Genomic DNA, 15,433 nt, shown 5'->3' with positions numbered 1-15,433 from the left:
ACTATTTGGAGAAGAATTCAACTGTGTGCCTGACACAGGATGGTGACACATGGTTCCCATGAGAGCTCTGGCAGGTCAGTATACCAGTGCTGTCTTAGAAACACTGATGCAACTGGTACTCTTGCCTGCCTCTCTGGATCTTTTAAATCACATAAGAGCGGAGAATTATTAGGGGAAATGTTTAGAGACAGGCACTGCTCCAATCTACAAGAAATGCATCTTAGAGACACTCCCTGTCCTGGAACAAAAAAAGGTAATATTTGCAGTTTTTCCTAGTGGCCAAGAGGTCCACCACAAGTGTCCACCAGTTGCTGAAAAGGAAGAGAACAACTCATGTTTTTATGAAAAACTCATATTGGTCCAGACATTTTCTGCCCAAGAAGTCTGCTTGGACATTTTGAACTCCCACTAGGTGTAGGCATGTGGAGTGAATACAATGATTTATGCACCACTGCCACCATTTCAGAGCCTTCAGACACAGTAGAGGAGATTGAGCTTTATCTTTTATGTTTAGATAGTGTCTGTTGGTGCTGTCTGTAGTAGGAAGAGGGCCTGAAACATAAGCCCTTGTATCAGAGGCCTGATCTGAGGCCTGAGGTCTGGGCTAAAGTAGTGGTCAAAGCTTTCCTGATACAAAGCAAAATCAGGCTGTGAGCTAGAGGCAGGCCCTGCTCACAGAATCTGGCAAGAACAGGGCTGATATTTCAAAAACACACATTCTTAAGAGGTGCTAGGCACAGAGCACTCACGCAAACACATTCCAGAAGGGTGGTACCAGAACACCAACATATTCCCTAAAGACAACAGGAACATGCTGACCCATCCTAAATATAAGGTCAGGATGACAATGTGATGAATAGAGATGTTTTGATTGAATCAATATGTACAAAATAATGGGTGGTAACAGCCCACATCATGGGACAGCTAACTAACCACATCCTAGAGACAATATGTAATTTGTTTGTATTGATGTATAAAATGAAGCCCCAAAGGAAGTGTCTCTGTCTGGCCTAGGGAGGAATGGAACGTCACGCCGATCACTGAGCTGGTCTATTGTCATGGGCATACATGTTTTACTGTACCTGTAACCATTGAACCGGGGCATTAGCACCATGCTTCGTTGGCAATAAAACTGACCAGGTCCTTCACTATTAAACCAAGTCTTGCGGTCTTACTGGGCAGTTCGATGGAAGCCTGCTGTATTGGCTATGTGCCCAGAGCCAGTGCAGCATGCAAAAATAACACATGCACGCAGCCAAACATCTATCAACACTGTTGTCCATCAATATCTGAAGAAGTTCCTCACCTTGTGCAATAACAATGGTTCTTCAAGATGTGCCCCCCTATGGGTGCTCCACGATAGGTGTGCCCCCATCCCTGCACTGCTGATCAGTAACAGTGTCCATTGGGCCTGCACATGCACTGTCTCTTCTCGTGTTCCACCACCAGGCTAGCCAGCACACACGGGCTAATCATCCTCAGGTCCTTCTCTACACAGAGTCATAAGCAAGAACTCTGAAATAGAGGGGAGGAGGGCAGGTAGTGGAGCATTTACTATAGGGACACACATCTCAAAGAACCATCATTACTTCACAAGGTGAGGAACTTCTTCTTCAAGTGGTGTCCCTCTGGGTGATCCACTATAGGTGACTCCCAAGCAGTACCCCTCTTGGAGGACTGAGACTTCAGTGTCGGGTTAGTCACAGGTGATAGTACTGTGGCCAAAGATGGCATCAGAGGCAGAGTCCCCGGTGATGGCATAATGTTCTGCGAAGGTGTGGACTAATGCCCACATCGCCACTCTGCAGATCTCTCAGATGGGGACGTCCTTAAAGAAGGCGACAGATGAGGAGATCCATCTCATGCAATCTGTACGGATGGAGTCTGGGGGAGCCATGTTATGAATTTGGTAGCACTGCCTGACGCAAATCAAGACCCATTTAGAGAGCCTTTGGGCTGATATCATTAAGCCCCTAGACTTTTCTGCCATCGAGAGAAAATCTAGGAGACTTCCTAAAGGTTTTTGTCCTATGGAGATAAAATGAAAGGGGCTCTCCTAACATCTAAGGTAGATACGCTAGAGGGTAGAGATAGAATACAGAGGGACCTAGACAAATTAGAGGATTGGGCCAAAAGAAATCTGATGAGGTTCAACAAGGACAAGTGCAGAGTCCTGCACTGAGGATGGAAGAATCCCATGCACGACTACAGACTAGGGACCGAATGGCTAGGTAGCAGTTCTGCAGAAAAGGACCTAGGGGTTACAGTGGATGAGAAGCTGGATATGAGTCAACAGTGTGCCCTTGTTGCCAAGAAGGCCAATGGCATTTTGGGATGTATAAGTAGGGTAATTGCCAGCAGATCGAGGGACGTGATCGTTCCCCTCTATTCGACATTGGTGAGGCCTCATCTGGAGTACTATGTCCAGTTTTGGGCCCCACACTACAAGAAGGATGTGGAAAAATTGGAAAACGTCCAGCGGAGGGCAACAAAAATTATTAGGGGACTGGAACACATGACTTATGAGGAGAGGCTGAGGGAACTGGGATTGTTTAGTCTGCAGAAGAAAAGAATGAGGGAGGATTTGATAGCTGCTTTCAACAACCTGAAAGAGGGTTTCAAAGAGGATGGATCTAGACTGTTCTCAGCGGTAGCAGATGACAGAACAAGGAGTAATGGTCTCAAGTTGCAGTGGGAGAGGTTTACGTTAGATATTAGGAAAAACTTTTTCACTAGGAGGGTGGTGAAACAGTGGAATGCGTTACCTAGGGAGGTGGTGGAATCTCCTTCCTTAGAAGTTTTTAAGGTCAGGCTTGAGAAAGCCCTGGCTGGGATGATTTAGTGGGGGATTGGTCCTGCTTTGAGCAGGGGGTTGGACTAGATGACCTCCTGAGGTCCCTTCCAACCCTGATATTCTATGATTCTAGGATTCTATGAAGGTGTGTCAGATGGCCTCCCTACTGTCTTGGTGAAGCTTGGGGTAGAAGGCAGGAAGGTGAATAGCCCATGTGCAATGGCTAGCCTCGAGGTTCAGCATGAACAGTCCATGTGCAGGCCCAACAGACATGGCTACTGAAGATCTCGGATCAGCAGCGGAGGGACACAGACACAGCTACAGTGGAGCACCCATAGGGACACTACTCGAAGAAGAAACAACTTTCCTCTGAGGAAAGTAAGAAACATTTTAAAGTGCAATGGATCACCAGGAAGTGAAAGGCGAGTGCTATTTTACATAACTTACTTAATGCTGCCTCAAATTTCATAGATTCATAGATATTAAGGTCAGAAGGGACCATTATGATCATCTAGTCTGACCTTTGGAACAGGTGGCCTTTAGAAATTTTGTAACGTTCAGGACACTTGACATATCATGTGCCAGGAAGTACCAGACCCCAGAAGTAGGACATCTTTTCAGGAGACCAGAAGGGTTGCTGTAATTTGGAAACCCATAAAACAAGTGCCTTTTCCAAATTTCCCCTCAGTAATTTGAAATAAGTGCAGCACATACCTTGTTTGTCTTTTGCCATTAAGAAGTTGCTGTGCAACTGAGGCACATTTGTCTGCATCCTGAGTAACTAATCTGAGGTGTCGCAGTAGATCATTATCTGGAAACTTTCTCATTTCTGATTCTTCTATCAAAGCCTTAAAACTGATGAGGCCTTTTAGAAGAGAATATTTTCTTGAATTAAAAATCGTTCTTTTTAGGATTGATTTTAAGTAATAGAGAAGAATACTGCAGTGCAATAATTGTATGCAACAATGTCTAATAAAAAAAACCCTGAAGCTGGTATAGAAATTTAAAAAAACCTGCACTCTCAGATATACAACATCCCCTACCTGCCAAACCCATACAACCCAACCGCCAACAAGCTTTCCTTTGGGGACTCTCCCTCTCAGTTGTGAGATGGAGTCATGGAAAGGTATATAAATATACAGGAAAAGGAGTACTTGTGGCACCTTAGAGATTAACAAATTTATTTGAGCATAAGCTTTCGTGAGCTACAGTGAAGTGATCTGTAGCTCACAAAAGCTTATGCTCAAATAAATTGGTTAGTCTCTAAGGTGCCACAAGTACTCCTTTTCTTTTTGCAGATACAGACGAACATAGCTGCTACTCTGAAACCTGTAAATATACAGATTTATTCATATGATACATAAATAAGCTTCAGAGACAAAGTTGTTGAGTTTCAGCAGTTAACAATGAAATAAGAAACATTTTGGAAACTGACAATTTTTTAGCATCTGTAGCAAATACAAGATAAGGAAAATACATACTTCTTTTATTGTTAATTTTTGCCTCCAAAGCTTCATTTACTTTTGAAGCCCATTCATTGTAGGATTCTGCACGCAATTTCAGTGCATTCATCATTGGATAGAGATCATCTAGTTTGTATCGATATCTGGAAGGGGCACAGAATTCAATCCCTTTAGTAAGGCATGAATGAACATCAAAATAAGATTGTCTAGTGTCCATATGAATCATCACTGCTTTATCTATAGAAGTTGTACTTACTATTATTCGTTATATTATTCAGTTCTCACAAGCATATTAGGCACCTCATTTTACAAATTCTAGACCAGGTTCCTGCTCTGAAGAGCTCGCAATCCAACTGAAAATATGACAGTGAAGAGATAACAAAACAGTGGAGGGGAACAGAGGATGAAGGACAGCAGCTCAGGAAAGCAACTTGATTACTCAGTTACTCAGCAAAGGCTAGAGCTGGATCATTTGATTATTAACTGTTCTGTTCATTCCCTCTGGGCAGGGCCGGACTAACTCTCCTGAAGGCCCGGGGCTATTAGATTTTATGGGGCCTGTATACAAGTCTTTTTCCTGGGAGGGAGCTTGGTGCAGGAGGGGGTGCGGGGTCTGGGAGGGAGTTTGGTGCAGAAGGGGGTGCGGGGTCTGGGAGGGAGTTTGGTGCAGAAGGGGGTGCGGGGTCTGGGAGGGAGTTTGGTGCAGGAGGGGGCTCTGGGTCTTGGAGGGAGTTTGGGTTCAGGAGGGGGATTCTGACCTGGGGCAGCGGAGGAGGAAGTGGTGCAGGGTCTGCAAGGGAGTTTGGTGCAGGAGGGGGTGAGGGCTCTGGGAGGGAGCTTGGTGCAGGAGGGGGACTCTGACCTGGGGCAGCGATGTAGGAGGGGGGTGCAGGGTCTGCGAGGGAGTTTGGGCGCAGGAGGGAGCGCCGGACTGCTGCAGAGTGTTGGAATAAAGGAGAGGGTGAGGGCTCTGGGAGGGAGCTTGGTGCAGGTGGGGGACTCTGACCTGGGGCAGCGATGTAGGAGGGGGGTGCAGGGTCTGCGAGGGAGTTTGGGCGCAGGAGGGAGCGCCGGACTGCTGCAGAGTGTTGGAATAAAGGAGAGGGTGAGGGCTCTGGGAGGGAGCTTGGTGCAGGAGGGGGACTCTGACCTGGGGCAGCGATGTAGGAGGGGGGTGCAGGGTCTGCGAGGGAGTTTGGGTGCAGGAGGGAGCACCGGACTGCTGCAGAGTGTTGGAATAAAGGAGAGGGTGAGGGCTCTGGGAGGGAGCTTGGTGCAGGTGGGGGACTCTGACCTGGGGCAGCGATGTAGGAGGGGGGTGCAGGATCTGCGAGGGAGTTTGGGTGCAGGAGCAGGCTGAGGCAGAGGCTTGGGGTGCAGGAGGGGGTGCAAGGTATAGGCGCTGGCCGGGAGGCGCTTATCACTGTCGGTTCCCGGCCGGTGGTGCAGCAGGTCTCAGGCAGGTTACCTGCCTGCCTGCCATAGCCCCACACCGCTTCCAGAAGCGGACGGCTGCTGACATGTCTCTGCGCACCCCTGTGGGGAGGGGGCCAGCGCGTCTCCATGTGCTGCCTGCACCCACAATCGCCGCTCCCGTAGCTGTGGGGATGGTGCTGGTGGTGGGGGCAGCGTGCGGAGCCTCCTCCCCCTCAGGGGCCGCAGAGACGCGCCAGCAGCCCGCCGCTTCTGGGAGCGGCATGGGGCCAGGGCAGGCAGCCTGAGCGCTCCAGAGATCACTGCCTAGGATTTATTTTTCCAGGGGCCCCAGGTTGCAGCCCCGTCAGAAGACAGGATACTGGGCTAGAAGGACCTTTGGTCTGACCCAGTGTGGCCGTTCTTGTGTAACTACTATAGCAAGATGAAACAACACTTCTTTTGGTGTACAGTTGGGGATTGGTCCTGCTTTGTGCAGGGGGTTGGACTAGATGACCTCCTGAGGTCCCTTCCAACCCTGATATTCTACGATTCTATGATATTCTACATATAAAGAATGAGCACACTAATTTATTGTAGATGTTACATGCAGTGTAGTTGTAGCCGTGTAGGTCCCAGGATATTAGAGAGACAAGGTGGAGGAGGTAATATCTTTTATTGGATCAACATCTTTCCAGCCACACACAGCTCTTCTTCAGGTCTGGGAAAGGTACTCCGAGCATCACACCTCAATGCAAGGTGGAACAGATTATTTAGCATAAATATTTAGCACATATGTGGGTGAAACCAGACAATTACTGCACTCTAAAATGAACTTATACATTCATTCATACAGATACAGGAAAATAATAAAAGACAAAAATACCCTACCACCTGTGAGTGAATACTTTTCACAAAGCAATCACTCTGTATCTGACCTACCAGTCCTCATCCTCAAAGGAAACCTGTACAACACTTTCAAAAGATGAGCCTGGGAGATTAAATTCATAACTCTGGTAGACACGAAAAACCATGGACTGAACAGACACTGGATTTATGCTTATTGCAACAATCTGTAACCCACTAACCCACCCCCCTCCCCCCACTTTTTATCCACTCTACCTTGAACGGTCCCTTACAATATGTGCTAACTACTTACACTGAACAATCTATTCCACCTTGCATTTTGCTATGATGCTCAGAGTACCTCTCCCAGGCCAGCTCTGTCTGTGCAGCTTGAAGGCTGGTCTCTCACACCAACTGAAGCTGGTCCAATAAAAGATATTACCTCACCCACCTTGTCTCTCTTGTAGGTGTTATGGCAGAAATATCTCTTGTGGGATTTGAAAAAGAAGAGTTAATGGCATTATACACCATCTCAGAAACGGTGTTCTTTGTTTGGGGCACTGTGGAAATAAGTTTGAACACAGTTTTGGGAGAAATATAAATGGCATCACTAGCAAAGCAGATGAGTGATGTGCCCCTCACCCCCACTAGATTACTCGAAAAACTAAATTTAAGAAAAGTATATCTTGTCCTCATAGACCCCCAATGAATGATACTTTTTTCTTGCCAAAACATACCCCAGTGTATATTTATAGGTGGGACAGGAGCAGAGATCTTCTATGTGATACAGGCATACCAGTAAGCCAGGTTTACATGAGCAATAGACAGCAGACATGAAGCAAGTGGTTTTACACTTTATGCACTGGCGCTCATCATCTGGCAACATTTCAAAAGCCATCCTCTCGGAATCAGTCACTCCCTACAACAGAATACACTAAAGTGACTTCACAGTATAACAAACAGAGCAGACTAGTTCAGACTGGAAGATCAGAAGTTAAGTTGATCAAAGAGATAATTTATCATGAAAGTTTAGGATTAAGATACTGGCCATATGAAAATAACCACATTTTGGTTAATGAGGGCTCAACCTCTTCAACTAAGTTACTGAAGAAACTATAAAACCTATTATTTTAAAAATGCATTTAAAAAAAAAAAAAATATCTACTAAGGGCCAGATTCTAATACCCCACTAATGTCAAGTAGTTCTTTCCTCAACTAGTCCCATTGAAATCAAAGGGTTAAAAGAGAACTAGATAAATTCCCGGAGGTTAAGTCCATTAATGGCTATTAGCCAGGATGGATAAGGAATGGTGTCCCTAGCCTCTGTTTGTCAGAGGGTGGAGATGGATGGCAGGAGACAGATCACTTGATCATTACCTGTTCGGTTCACTCCCTCTGGAGCATCTGACATTGGCCACTGTCGGCAGACAGGATACTGGGCTGGGTGGACCTTTGGTCTGACCTAGTATGGCCATTCATATGTTCTTATGGTTTAGGGTAACATTAATGCAGGACACCATGGATGAACTTCTGATCATGACTTTAAAGTTACTCCAGTCAGCATAATTTCATTTCCTAAAGCTTACCAGTTTACGCACAGCTTCTCGTAAAGCCTTTTCATCTTCAATCATAATAGCCATGTCTTTCTGAACAGTAGAAGCTACCACAACATCAAGGACATCTGCTTTGGAAGCCATTTTACATATCATCTCATCATGAGAAAAAACACAGTAGCGGTTTAACAGGCGATAATGTTCCACACACTGGCGACCCAACGGCAGCTGTATCGGGGGGCGGGGAGGGGAAAGAGAGGATGGAGGGAGTGGCAGAAAGTTTTTTTTAAATGTTATTTATGAAACCTTTAGAGGCATAATAGTGTGAAGTCACAGACTGTTTGTGCTATTAACTAATTACTATCTATCCAACCAAATGCAAGCCAATAGCAGCACATTCTAGAAACTATATTAATTTTAAATGAAAAGTATACCACATGTTAAAGAGTAAAGAAGACCATGAGCAAGTTCCTATAACTCAGGATACTGACTACTGTGTTTGGATTTAGTAGGAGCATTGCCAGCAGATGGAGGGAAGTGATTATTCCCCTCTATTCAGCACTGGAGAGGCCACATCTGTAGTAATGTGTCCAGTTTTGGGGATCCCACTACCGAAAGGATATGGACAAATTGGAGAGAGTCCAGCAGAGGGCAACAAAAATGATTAGGGGACTGGAGCACGACTTACGAGGAGAGGCTGAGGGAACTGGGATTGTTTAGTCTGCGGAAGAGAATAATGAGGGGGGATTTGATAGCTGCTTTCAACTACCTGAAATGGGGTTCCAAAGAGGATGGAGCAAGGCTCTTCTCAGTGATGGCAGATGACAGAACAAGCAGCAATGGTCTCAAGTTGCAGTGGGGGATGTCTAGGTTGGATATTAGGAAAAACTATTTCACTAGGAGGGTGGTGAAGCACTGGAATGTGTTACCTAGGGAGGTGGTGGAATCTCCCTCCTTAGAGGTTTTTAAGGCCCAGTCTGACAAAGCCCTGGCTGGGATGATTTAGTTGGGGTTGGTCCTGCTTTGAAAAGGGGGTTGGACCAGATGACCTCCTGAGGTCCCTTCCAACCCTGATATTCTATGATTCTATGACTTGGAAACTTGTTGCACTCAGGGCCAGATTAAGAAAATCCAGGGCCCTAGACAACCACAACAATCCCCAGAGCAATGAGTCTTGGAGTTAACACTCTATGAACAGGAATGGGACAGTTCACCTGTTTCACTATTTTTTTAGGCTGTCTGCAGACTGAGGCTGACATCACTGCAGTGGTTACACTCACATCACATTTTCCAGTTTATCTTTGCAACCATCAGGGCTACAGGTTTTTTTTTTTTTTTTTTTTTTTTTTTTTTTTAACATTTACATTCTGATGTAATCATATGACTCCAGGAGCTGGGACTCTGGATACAGGCCTGAAGTGTCTATACATTATTCTAGCCTCCCTTGTCATATTTATAAACAGCATTTTGAAGTCAGAGCAGCAGCATTTCCAAATGCCCCACAAGTAAATGACTGAAAATTGTTTCATAGACTGACAAAATTTGTGTTGGGAAAATCCAGAGTAATCAGAAACAATTGTACTTGAAAAGGACAGTTATGAGACCAAACAATATTTTAATCGCTGGAGATATTATTTGTTATCATGTTATAGATGTTATAAGGTGGCTGCATTTGGTCTATCTTGGAGGAACCATTCTCAGTGTATTTTGATTAAAAGCAATAAAAAGGACAGAAAATAGCTTTAATAGCCATAATCTTTGGTTTGTACAGTAGTCTATTATCTGCTGCTGCTCTGAACAGGAATCTTCTGTTTTATCATTTAGGATTAGACCACTAAGACTTCCATTAAATTAACCCTGATGTACACTCCAGGCAATGGCCTCTTGGAACAGTTCTGTCTGATTCACTGAGATGCAATTGCATAAATCTTACAGTACTTAACAACTGGTGTGTGCATGCAAGAAATGCAGTTTTCCTGGTTACTTTTTCCAAGTGAAAGCAATGTGAAAACCTCATGCTAGTGCACAGAATTTCCTGGTGAGATGGAACAAGTGGATCTCTACAGATGGTTAGAGCTATGATACGTGGTCAAGATAAAAACTAGGAAATGCCAAAGCAAACCATGTTTCACAACCTATTCTGATTTTGCTCTTATTTAAATAAGAGAGGACAGTTCCAATCTTTACCTAACAACAGAAAGTATTATCATAAAAAGGATTAAATACTGTTAAAGATTTAAAGAGTTTACAATTTGGATTTGACAGTACTGCTTAAAGGGTCCATTCAAAATCAGTGAAGTGGAGTAATAGTCCAAAAGAGTTCCATTCCACACTGATGTAACCTGAAGACAGTCACACTGATAATTATTTGTCTTATCATAGGGCCTATGAGCCCCAGTCATGGAACAGGACCCTATTGTGCTAGGTGCTGTGCAAACAAAGACAGTCCCAGCTTCAAGCAGCTTACAATTTAAGTAAATACAATTTACTGTCAAAAAATGGGCAAGAAACTTGGAGCTGCTTGCACATAATTTTTGTCTGAGACTGCAGTAAATAATTGTTCCAAGATATGCCATAAGAATCTTTTTAAAAGGTATTTGAAGCAAAGTTGGAAGAGTCCCTATGGTCGATTCTGAATAATAATTTTCCTGTAATTAGGTCAAGAATGGGGGTGGGGTGCAAAAAAGGTAGCTTTAAGCAACCTTTGTGCTTTCTGTATTCTCATGACATGCAGGGTTCTGTCCAGTCCCTAATATAAGTTAAAGCAACCCTGAGGCTGCTCTGACTTATGCTCTGCTTCCCCAGAACTGTTATGGGCACTGGGAAGCAGACAATACCCATAGTTCAGTACACTCTGGCCATACCTCCATGACCAACATGCCCTGTTCACTGCAGGCTGGGAGCAGAATCTGTGTAGAGTCTTCTGAAGTTCTGTACTGTTTGGGCAGGTCCCTTGCCTAATGGGTTTTCTCAAGGGGCTGTTTCCATGGCATAAATGGCCTTAGTGTAACTAAGGATCACAACCCATGTTAATAATAGATGTTTGATTCTTTCAGGGGAGCTGGGTGAGGAGAAAGTGTTCAGTCAGTACACTGAACTCGTTTTAAAGTTAATTTAGTATTCTGAAATCACTAAGCTATGTACAGCTAAAGCGTTTTTATTACCTACTTAGAAGTATTGCACAAAGTGAAAAATAGCAAAGTACCACTATCTACGCTGTGTTTTCTTTGGTCATTGTGCACTAGGAAAATTCTTCTTTATGCCTTCCACTCAATTGACTCAAGTGAGATTGTGCATGCAGAATAAAATTACCACCACATTACTTAGTAAGCATATACTTTTACTGAAAATTCATGCCATGTCCTTAAAACATACCCAATCAACTGTGCAGAAGTTCACAGCTTCAGCAAAATTAAAACCCTGGTTAAAGCCACTGTGATAGGCTCTTGGAAATGTAATCACAAATTCTCCAGCACACTGGTTGGTTCGGTAAACCTAATAAAAACAAGAGGCAAACCAAGTTGATTTCTAACAACGGGTGAAAATTACAGAGGTACAGGCTGAGATTTTCAAAGCAACCAAGGGGATGTGGATGCCTGATGCCCATTTATTTAGCTTAAATTACTTTAAAAACCTCAGCCAAAGAGTTACGATTTTTATTCAGAAAGTACAGGGACTAACCCTGCACTCCACAAGACTACAGGTAAACTCCTAGTATCAACAATTAGCTTGAAAAATGCTGATGAAACAACTCCCAGCACAGAGTGTTACTCAGCCTTACTGGCAGATGAAGCTACCACTCAGTCAGTATATGTACCATAAAGGTGGCAGATAGTTCGTATTTTTTTCAAACAAGAAACAGCAAATTTGGCTTTAAAAAATAAACAAATATTCTCGTGCTTGGTGGCTGATGGGTTTTTTTGTTTGATTTTGAATATATATTTTTCTTTAAAAGGTGGCAAACCAAAGGGTCATTTAGGGCAAGATCAAGTTTCCTTTCAGCTCTGAGTAAGGGACAGTGTGAAGATGTGCTGCTACAGAAAGAGCAATGGAAAGGAAGCGAGACTGAATTTGCACAGCAGGGAGGGAAGTACGCTGTATTGACTCATTACAGCAAACTCTCACCCCACAGGCCACCAACCAGAGCTGGCTGAACACAAGGGGAAGGGAGAACAGCCATGGGATCTGCCTAATTCCCAACCCCATCCAAACAACCAGATAAAAAGCAATGACTGCATTGCCCAACCTTTCAAACCAGCACATTATACCGCTCAAGTCCCTGCTGCTCTCCCCCACCCTGGACTCAGATGTAAGCGGGTTTGATGTGGCCACACAGGAGAATAAGTGGAGGCTTTACTTTCCCTAACAAGCCCCTCCAGCTGATGCAGCCCTAAACAAGGCTAAGTCACAATATAGCCTTAAACAGTAAATCTGCAGCTATCAACTAATGTGACCTCACTGATCATCTTAAATCAGGACAAGATAAACCCGCATATTCCACACATTTTTGTGGACTCTGAATTTGACTTCAGCTATCATTGCAATTCTGAGATGCATGTATTGGTCAGAGAAGTATTTAAAATGAGAGCCTTCTGTCTCATTTCACAAGTGATATATGAAAGTCACTAGGCTCTTCATAAAGAGGAATTAAGTTTAAGATTAGTGAGCTGCTGAAGTATACACTGAGATGAAGATGTTTAAAAATGCGCAGGTGGCCGAGGGGAGGAGGTTGGAAGTTACCTGTAATTTCTTGTTTTCTGAAACATCATGAGATCAATAAAGAATTCCCACAGCTTAAAACTTCTGTGTCTCTGAAATCACACTTTAGGTACCTTACACTGCCTCACTCCTTCTATGTTTCCACTGGGTTCCAAGGTCAGCTCCTTTCAAAAGCCAGTTAAGTACATGGGAAGTACATCCGTTCAAAGACTGAGAGGAAGGAGGATGGTGAGTGATGCATTTTCTTTAACAGCTAAATAATGACCCAGAATGACAGGAAATATGAGAGGAAGGATGTAGATGAGGCACTGCCAAACTATTCAGCATTATAGAGAAGATCTACAAAGAAGTCATGGTTCCCCTTCCTTTGCTGGGAAGTTGTGTTCCAAACACCACCAGAAAGGAAATAAACTTGGAACAAACAGGGGGCAGCCAAGAGCTCTAGCGTCCAACTAAAGGGCACCTGACAAGACTCCACAAGTGCCTCAAAAACTCAAACCACCTTATGTGGAACATAGGCCCAGGAATGGAAATCCACTGAGACAGGTCTCTCTGGAGAAGAGCATGTGAAATAATCATCTTAAGTAAGTCTAAAAAGCAATGGCTGCATTGCCCATCCTTTCAAAACAGTACATTATACCAGCTCAAACAAATTTAATTCATCCAATACGTTATTGCTATAGTGTGCAATACATGCATAAGCTATTGCAAAGGTGTGTTAACAATTGATTTAAATTGTCAACCTTACAGAAGAAGCCAACATAAAAGAAAAGGAGATAAATGACAATGAGCACAGAACTCCAATGACATACGGGCACTCCATGGGCCATCAGCGTATTTGGGTTCATAATGGTGACAAGCTGATGCAAAAGATCAGGTTGAGACACAAATAACTCAGGAGCCAGCTTCTTCATTACGTCTTCCAGCTGCTCAGCCGCATATCCCGGGGCTCCATACCACGTTTTCGGTTCACCCCTGCAAGTTTAAAAAAAGGGGATGCTAAATACATTCACATTTACAGGCTCTTGCTTCACAACACATTGTACAGAAAAGGATGCTAAATAAGCACTATTCAGGAGTGTACTAAGGGTTCTCTACATGGTGGAGTAACATGCTATACAGGGGTGTAATTTCTACAGCTCACTAACATGCTGTGCATTAATTCATCCATATAGACTTTACTGGTGCACTTTAAGATAGCACTGTTCGAAACAATACTGGTCACGTACACTGGGGAACCTTTAGTCTACACAGACCAATTAATGTACAGCACATTAGTGCACTTTAGAAATCACACCCCCATAGGGTGCATTACCCCATCACACAGACAACCCCTAAGACTCTATCCTAGGGGTGGGCAAACTACAGCCCATGGACCACATCCGACCCACCAGCCATTTTAATCCGACCCTCGACCTCCTGCTGGGGAGCAGGGTCTGGGGCTTGCCCTGCTCCAGCACTCCAGCCGGGGAGCAGGGTTGGGGGTCACTCCGTGCAGCTCCCGGAAGCAGCAGCAAGTCCCCGCTGTAGCTCCTATGCATAGCGGCAGCCAGGGGGCTCCGCTCCACATGCTACCCCCGCTGCTCCCATTAGCCGGGAACTGCGGCCAATAGGAGCTGCAAGGGTGGCACCTGTGGATGGGGCAACACAACTTGCCTCCATGTAGGAGCCGGAGGGACATGATGCTGCTTCCAGGAGCTGCTTGAGGTAAGCGCTGCCCGGAGCCTGCACCCCTGAGCCACCCCCCACCCCAACCCCCTGCCCCAGTCCTGATCCCCCTCCCACACTCCGAATCCCTTGGTCTCAGCCCAGAGCACCCTCCTGCACCCCAAACCCCTCATCCTCAGCCCTATCCCAGAGCCTGCACCCCAAGCCGGAGTCCTCACCCCCCATGCCCCGATCCCCCTCCCGCCCTCCAAACCCCTTGATCCCAGCCCAGAGCACCCCCCTACACCCCAAACCCCTCATCCCCAGCCCCAACCCAGAGCCTACACCCCCAGTCAGAACCCTCATCCCCCACACACACACTTCATCCCCCTTACCCTAACCTGGAGCCCCCTCCTGCACCCTGAACTCCTCATTTCTGGCCCCACTCCAGAGCCCCCACCCCCAGCCCGAGCCAGAGTTTGCCCACCCCTGCTCTATCCACTGCCATAACTCTTAACATTTAATGCTACAGGCTCTCTCTTCAGACTTAACCCGTAATTAGCTAGATTTCTGAATGTGTAATTTAAAGTATTTTGAAATTGCCTGTAAGAGTGTATTGTGGAATTCCACTTTTATTGCCTCGAGCAAATCTGTTCAGGTTAGTGTTCTTTCACTGCAAATGCAACAAATTCCACCTGGGGCCTGACAACCTCTGGCTGAGGCAGAATCGCCATAGAAGCAATATATAGCAACTCCTCACTTAATGTCCTCCCTGTTAATGTTGTTTCGTTGCTGATCAGTTAGGGAACATGCTCGTTTAAAGTTGCACAATGCTCCCTTATAACATTGTTTGGCAGCTGCCTGCTTTGTCCACTGCTTGCAGGAAGAGCAGCCCATTGGAGCTGGTGGGGGCTTGGAACCAGGGTGGACCGGCAGCCCCACATCAGCTCCCTTAAGTTCCCTGTGCAGCAGCTGCCCAGCAGGCTACCAATTGCCAG

At 45.2% G+C, this 15,433-nt stretch overlaps 1 protein-coding gene across 8 annotated transcripts in view; it reads right to left on the bottom strand.

Moving 5' to 3' along the window:
• The window catches only part of KDM5B (lysine demethylase 5B), a 179,480-nt gene that overhangs the window by 64,425 nt on the left and 99,622 nt on the right, over positions 1 to 15,433 (bottom strand). For all 8 annotated transcript variants that reach the window (XM_073319609.1, XM_073319607.1, XM_073319608.1 and 5 more), the window contains 6 exons: positions 13,601 to 13,763; positions 11,445 to 11,564; positions 8,103 to 8,297; positions 7,254 to 7,435; positions 4,276 to 4,400; positions 3,509 to 3,659 (listed from right to left, as the gene is read on the bottom strand). In XM_073319609.1, the coding sequence (XP_073175710.1) occupies positions 3,509 to 3,659; positions 4,276 to 4,400; positions 7,254 to 7,435; positions 8,103 to 8,297; positions 11,445 to 11,564; positions 13,601 to 13,763 (936 nt within the window). The remainder of the gene's footprint in view (positions 1 to 3,508; positions 3,660 to 4,275; positions 4,401 to 7,253; positions 7,436 to 8,102; positions 8,298 to 11,444; positions 11,565 to 13,600; positions 13,764 to 15,433) is intronic.

This window comes from Lepidochelys kempii, chromosome 21 (assembly GCF_965140265.1).
Source record: "Lepidochelys kempii isolate rLepKem1 chromosome 21, rLepKem1.hap2, whole genome shotgun sequence".
NCBI classification, from domain to species: domain Eukaryota; kingdom Metazoa; phylum Chordata; order Testudines; family Cheloniidae; genus Lepidochelys; species Lepidochelys kempii.
Note: the sequence above shows the minus strand (reverse complement) of the source record. Positions and strands in the feature narration are given on the sequence as shown.